General features: G+C 53.9%; 1 protein-coding gene across 1 annotated transcript in view; it reads left to right on the forward strand.

Moving 5' to 3' along the window:
- Positions 1 to 5,303, forward strand: part of VPS35 (VPS35 retromer complex component) — a 14,321-nt gene extending 9,018 nt beyond the window's left edge. Inside the window, exons 12-16 of the mRNA XM_015564701.1 lie at positions 553 to 675; positions 1,779 to 1,958; positions 2,347 to 2,586; positions 3,441 to 3,584; positions 4,375 to 5,303. Of these exons, the coding sequence (XP_015420187.1) occupies positions 553 to 675; positions 1,779 to 1,958; positions 2,347 to 2,586; positions 3,441 to 3,584; positions 4,375 to 4,554 (867 nt within the window). The 3' untranslated portion in view covers positions 4,555 to 5,303. The remainder of the gene's footprint in view (positions 1 to 552; positions 676 to 1,778; positions 1,959 to 2,346; positions 2,587 to 3,440; positions 3,585 to 4,374) is intronic.
- Positions 5,304 to 6,021: the final 718 nt, after the last annotated feature.

The raw sequence follows: 6,021 nt of genomic DNA on the forward strand, positions 1-6,021 counted from the left end.
CGCCGCGGGGTGGGGAGGGTTTGGAGAAGGGCGGCCGGGAGGAGGTGAGGTGGAACCCGTAGACTTCCCTTTCTTTGTGCACAGTGGTTTGCGGTGTTCTGGAGTCTGTTCCGTTTGGAGACTTAACCGCAGAAAAGCCATCTTCCTTTAGTTGGGTGTCTAGGAACCGTTCCACGCTCATAGCCTTTAACTGTTGCTCTGACGTGTGAGCAACAGTCCTTGTGTTCAAGGTTTGCAGGTGTCAGTTGTGCTTGCCACATTGAAAACGGAACGGAGTCTGTCCTGAGCTCTCTGCCCGCGTGCGCTTCGTGCACGCGCTCAGGGAAACGTTCAAGCCCCTCCCTGCCCTGACGGGGTGGGCCCTGTAGCCTCTCTGAGCCCCTGTTTGCGAGATGGGGTTCGTGTGTGTCGGGTGAGGGATGCCTGTGAGAGCAGCGGTGTGACGTGCCCGCTGCGGGGCTGGCAGCAGCACGAGGCCCAGCGCCTCCTCTAATTGGATGCTGGTTAATCACGGTGCAGAGAAGACTGATGGTTTTGTGGTTTTTTGGGCAGATTTTAAACACGGCACGGAAACATTTTGGAGCCGGCGGGAACCAGCGGATCCGCTTCACGCTGCCGCCCCTGGTGTTCGCGGCCTACCAGCTGGCCTTCCGCTACAAGCAGAATTCCACAGTGGTGGGTGTGCTGCTCAGAGTGCCCTGCTCTTCCTTCTCCCTCCCCCGTGTGCACGTCAGGTTATTTCTGTAGAAAACGTCCCACACACAAGCAGCCAGTGGTGTCGGCGGCTCTCAGCTCCCCTGCGTCCCTCAGTGATGTCGGCAGGTCAGACACCGGCCAAGGGCTCAGGGAGGAGCGTTCAGCGGGTGAAGTGTGTGCTCAAAGCTTTCCCGCGTGTAAAGGTCACTGGTGAGACACGATGCGTCTGCTGCACGGCTGCTCAGCCTTTGGTCTGACAGAGCGGCTGCATTGCCAGCTTCGCAGCGCGGCTGCCACACGGCAGGGCTGCAGGGCACGCGGGGGGCCACCCTAGCACTGCCAGCGGAGGCCGGCGCCTGTCACCTCTGAGAGCCCCATCGAGGCACCTTGGGGTTGGACCCATTGTGGTTCTTCTGTTTGTTTGCTTTTTAATTTTTTCAATTCTTATTTTTAAAATACATTTTTATTGATTTCAGAGAGGAAGGGAGAGAGGGAGAGAGATAGGAACATCAATGATGAGAATCATTGATCGGCTGCCTCCTGCACGCCCCCCACTGGGGATCGAGCCCAGATCCCGGGCATGAGCCCTTGACCGGAATTGAACCCTCTGTCCACGGGCTGACACTCTGTCTGCTGAGCCACACCCGGTGGACTGGACCATTACTTCTGAGCTGCTGTGAAGTGGAGAGCAGGACCATGTACAAGGTCCCCATCACGTTACCTTTGCAGAGTAGAAAGGAAGGAAGACCTTCCCACACAGTGTTATCAGTGATGATTGCTGCCATAGGTTTAGGGATGACATTAATTTTACACGTCTTTTTTTGTTTATTTTTCTAATTTTGTCCAAATTTGGAATGTGTCGCTTTTCTGAGGAGAGAGACCAGATGCCTAGCATTGAGAGTGCACGGTGAGCTGAAAGGGCGGCGCGAGAAGACTCCCGCTGCCCCTGTCCGCTTTGTGAATGCGCGAGAGAGAGCAGACAGCTGCCTGCCTTCTGCTGGTTCTGTAGAGGCGTCATGTGCAGTGAGTGTCCCTGAGCACGGCCATCCAACCTAAGGTAACCAACTCGCTTCCTGTTGCAGGACGACAAGTGGGAGAAGAAGTGCCAGAAGATCTTCTCCTTTGCTCACCAGACCATCAGCGCCCTGATCAAGGCCGAGCTGGCGGAGCTGCCCCTCCGGCTGTTCCTGCAGGGCGCCCTTGCGGCCGGTGAGATCGGCTTTGAGAACCACGAGACAGTAGCGTACGAGTTCATGTCCCAGGTGAACACCTGTCCCCTTCTGGGCTCAGTCGCCTGGGGTGGTGCCCAGGGCTGCACCTCCCTTCCCACCGGCTTGGGACCTCTTAGTGCTGCAGCCGCCGGGACTGGTTTGGAGGGGAACCCCATCAGTTAGTTACCGGGAGCTAGGGAGACCCAGGACTTCCAAGCGGGTCACGGCCAAACTTCCTTTGCTCATTCAGTTGGGGAAGCTGGGGTTAAGCAAAAGCTAAGACCCGTCTTCCTGCTGCAGCTGGTCAGCATCTTCGCTGCCTCCTGCCTCTCCCGGCCACACACGCTCATCCGAAGCCTGCGGAAGGCCTCTGGGGGGTGTGGTGGGAATTGCCCGCGGGCAGGGCTGGGACCTGAAGGCCCCCTGCTCTCTCCGCCAGGCGTTCTCTCTGTACGAGGATGAGATCAGTGACTCCAAAGCCCAGCTGGCGGCCATCACGCTGATCATCGGCACGTTCGAGAGGATGAAGTGCTTCGGCGAGGAGAACCACGAGCCGCTGAGGACGCAGTGCGCTCTCGCCGCCTCCAAGCTCCTGAAGAAGCCGGACCAGGGCAGAGCCGTGAGCACCTGCGCCCATCTCTTCTGGTCCGGCAGGAACACCGACAAGAACGGGGAGGAGGTGAGGCGCCTGGGCCGCGGGAGGGAGCACGGGTGGCGGGCTGTGCCTGGAGGGAGGCCCTGGCGTGCCAGGAACCTGCACCTGGAACACGGCTCCGTTAAAGAAATGGAAAGAAAAGGAGTGTATAGGGTTACATCCTGCAGGGACGCCTCCGCTTAGGACGGTTGTAACAGCGCGTCGATGCCACTCTCCGTAGCAGACACATGCCCAGGCCGGCTGCTCAATGCAGGTGGCTGCTGCCTCCGCACAGCGTCTGTCGCACAGGGAGGGTGTGCGCTCCCCTGTATCCCACGCGGTGCCTCTTCCAGTGGTGCGGCCGCTCCGTGTCTGTCCGCGTCGCTGATGCTCAGTGTCAGGCTTGTTCTTGGTCGTTACGCTGGTGTGACCCGTGCTCGGTGGCCTCTCTGCTGTCACTGTTGGGGGCGTCCCATGCTGCACCCTGCAGATGGGGCCGTGCTTGCTGTCTGCTCTGACTGCTCCACCCCCAGCCATCCCCGACTCCCGCCCGCTCCCCGGCCTCCACACAGTTCATGGACTGCTATGGAGGCTGAACGTAGCTCATTCACGCACAGGAAACTTGAGTGACTTGTTTTACCGCAATATTGTAGTGGTCTGGACCTAGCCCACAGTATCTCCAAGGTATGCTGTCTATAAATGTAAAACATAAATACACAAAGCAAGTAACCTATTTGCTTTAAAACGAAGCTGTGTGCTTTAGAAAATGAAGATTTAAATTCCTTTTGTCCCTTTAGACAGGAGAGAGGCGCTGTAGAGTTGTGTTCATTTCCCTGTGTGGCTGGACATGGGTGATCCATTGATCTCTTTAACACCCCCTCCCCCCCCCTTCATTCCAGCTGCATGGAGGCAAGAGGGTCATGGAATGCCTGAAGAAAGCTCTGAAAATAGCAAACCAGTGCATGGACCCCTCGCTGCAAGTGCAACTCTTTATAGAGATTCTGAATAGATACATCTACTTTTATGAGAAGGAGAATGATGCGGTAAGCGCCCTCGGTTTCCCTTCCTGCTCTCCGGGTTGATGCGTACGGAGTTTGTCATCCTGACACCGTCTTCTTTGTTTACAAGGCTCAGGGCTGGGAGCGGTCCCTACCGGTCTCTGCGTCTCCAAAGCCCGCTCTGTGCGTGTGGGGCATCTCGTTTGCTCAGGGATGTTTTGTAGAAACAGCCACTGAACGTCTAAAGCACGAAATAGCTCACACAGGAGGCTGACTTGTCACGTGCAGGTTTAGAATGGTTCCTGAGGAAGGAATGATGTTCTGTTTCCAGCAGTAGCGTTGGTCAAGATTTGTAGGTTAAATACTAGTTTGCCATTGTTCCCTTACTGGTTCATGACGCTCTGTATTTTTTAATAACCCCCCCTTTTTTATGACTAGCCAATAGTTAGTTGTAGCTTAAACCAGGAGCCGTTCTCATCTCCCTTTGTTTTTCTTTTAAAAAAAATATATATGTTATTGATTTTTTACAGAGAGTAAGGGAGAGGGATAGAGAGAAACATCGATGAGAGAGAAACATCGATCAGCTGCCTCCTGCACACCCCCCACTGGGGATGTGCCCGCAACCAAGGTACATGCCCTTGACCGGAATTGAACCCGGGACCCTTCAGTCCGCAGGCTGACGCTCTATCTATCCACTGAGCCAAACTGGCTAGGGCGTCATAATTACTCTGGTCATTGGTGAGAGTAACACGAGCTCCTCAAAATGTTTTTATGACATTACCTTTGACCCTCGGTGGTGCGTGCTGGATCGTGAGCTTGTGTTCATTGTTTTTAGGTCACAATTCAGGTTCTGAACCAGCTAATCCAGAAGATCCGAGAGGACCTCCCCAATCTCGAGTCCAGTGAAGAGACGGAGCAGATTAACAAGCATTTCCACAACACGCTGGAGCACCTGCGCCTGAGGCGGGAGTCCCCGGAGTCCGAGGGACCCATCTACGAAGGCCTGGTCCTGTGAAGGGGGCAGGCCCTGCTCCCCCCGTGCAGAGGGTGTAGTCCGTAGGCCTCCCTCCCATAGATTGTGCCTTCAGAAATGCTGAGGTAGGCTTCCCGTCTCTTACCTGTGATGTGTTTGACCCAGCACCTCCGGACACTCACCTTCAAGACCTTAATAAAGTTATTCACTTCATAAGTGTTCAGGTCGACTGATCACCCAAAGTGGCATGATTGATTTGCTATTTAAAATTATCGTGATTTGTAAAAAAACAAAAGTATTTAAAAACCACTTCTTGCGGCTACTAATGAAGCTCTCTTCCTGTCCTGTTCCATGTTGGTTGTGTAATTTCCTCGTGACTGGGAGTGCTAACCCGGAAGTGTCTGTCTCTGTTCGCTAGTCCAATGTGAGGGTAATTTAGGCGAAAGGAATACTGTATGTGAAGTTCAGCTGGGGCCCCTCCCTCAGTGCAAGATGAGGCCCTGTATGATATTTCCCCTGAAACTAGAATATATTAATGCATGTGTGAGGCTCTAAAGCACCATGTCAAAACCAGAAGCTATATTTTGCATATTTGGACTCAGCCATCCATTAAGAACCTATGTCGTCCTCTTGACATGTTTATCAAAATAATTTTGTTCTAAATAGTATAAAATAGAAAATTTGTGATCTATATGATTCATGTATAACCTTCAATGTCAATTTAGGGGGAAATGCATCAGACCATTATCACAATTTTTTTTCACCAGTGAGAATAAAATTGCTATTAACAATCTGGACTCTTCCTTTCATACTGACTCATAAGGGAACTAGCAGGTGCCTGTGGACGGAGGCGCTTTTCTGTGCAGGCTGCTCAGCCTCGCTGTCACCACCAGGCTCCCGCCCCATCACACCTGGCGTCCTGGTGGCCTCTGCTGTCACTGGCCTGTCATGGCCGGCACAGGCCCTGAGGCGGCTGCTGGAGTTTGGTTTCTGATGTTCGCTGTCCTGGGTTAAATCGGGTGCTACTTACCTTTCTATATTTTTATTTTTTCACTTATCTCCTTGGTGACTCTTTCCTCATATGTATTCCTGGCCTCAGAGAACGGTTTTTGAATCCTGAATGAGGATGCAGGGAGAGCACGCTCGCCACCCTTGGGGATTATACTTGGCTTTGAGAGTAAATGTGGGCAAAACACACGCTAGTAAATTTAATTTGACATGATTTCCAAACGTGTGAGTGTGTAGGTGGTGAAGGGACCAAGGGCGCTGCCAGCGGAAGGTGAGCAGGGGAAGCCACCAGGCGCGGCACAAAGGCCAGACTCGGTGTTTACTGCCCACCGGTGCCCCTTCTGCTTTGCCCATTGCCATGTCCGGCTCCGAGCATTTGGAAATCATCCCAAATGATGACATTGCAACTTCCTCCAGCTCCGCCCAGTAAACACCCAGAGCTCGGCCGGGAACAGCGGTCCGCCCGGCCAGGAGGGGGCGCCCGGGCACTGCCCCGGGGCC

Source organism: Myotis davidii, unplaced genomic scaffold (genome assembly GCF_000327345.1).
Source record: "Myotis davidii unplaced genomic scaffold, ASM32734v1 scaffold181, whole genome shotgun sequence".
Lineage (NCBI taxonomy): Eukaryota > Metazoa > Chordata > Mammalia > Chiroptera > Vespertilionidae > Myotis > Myotis davidii.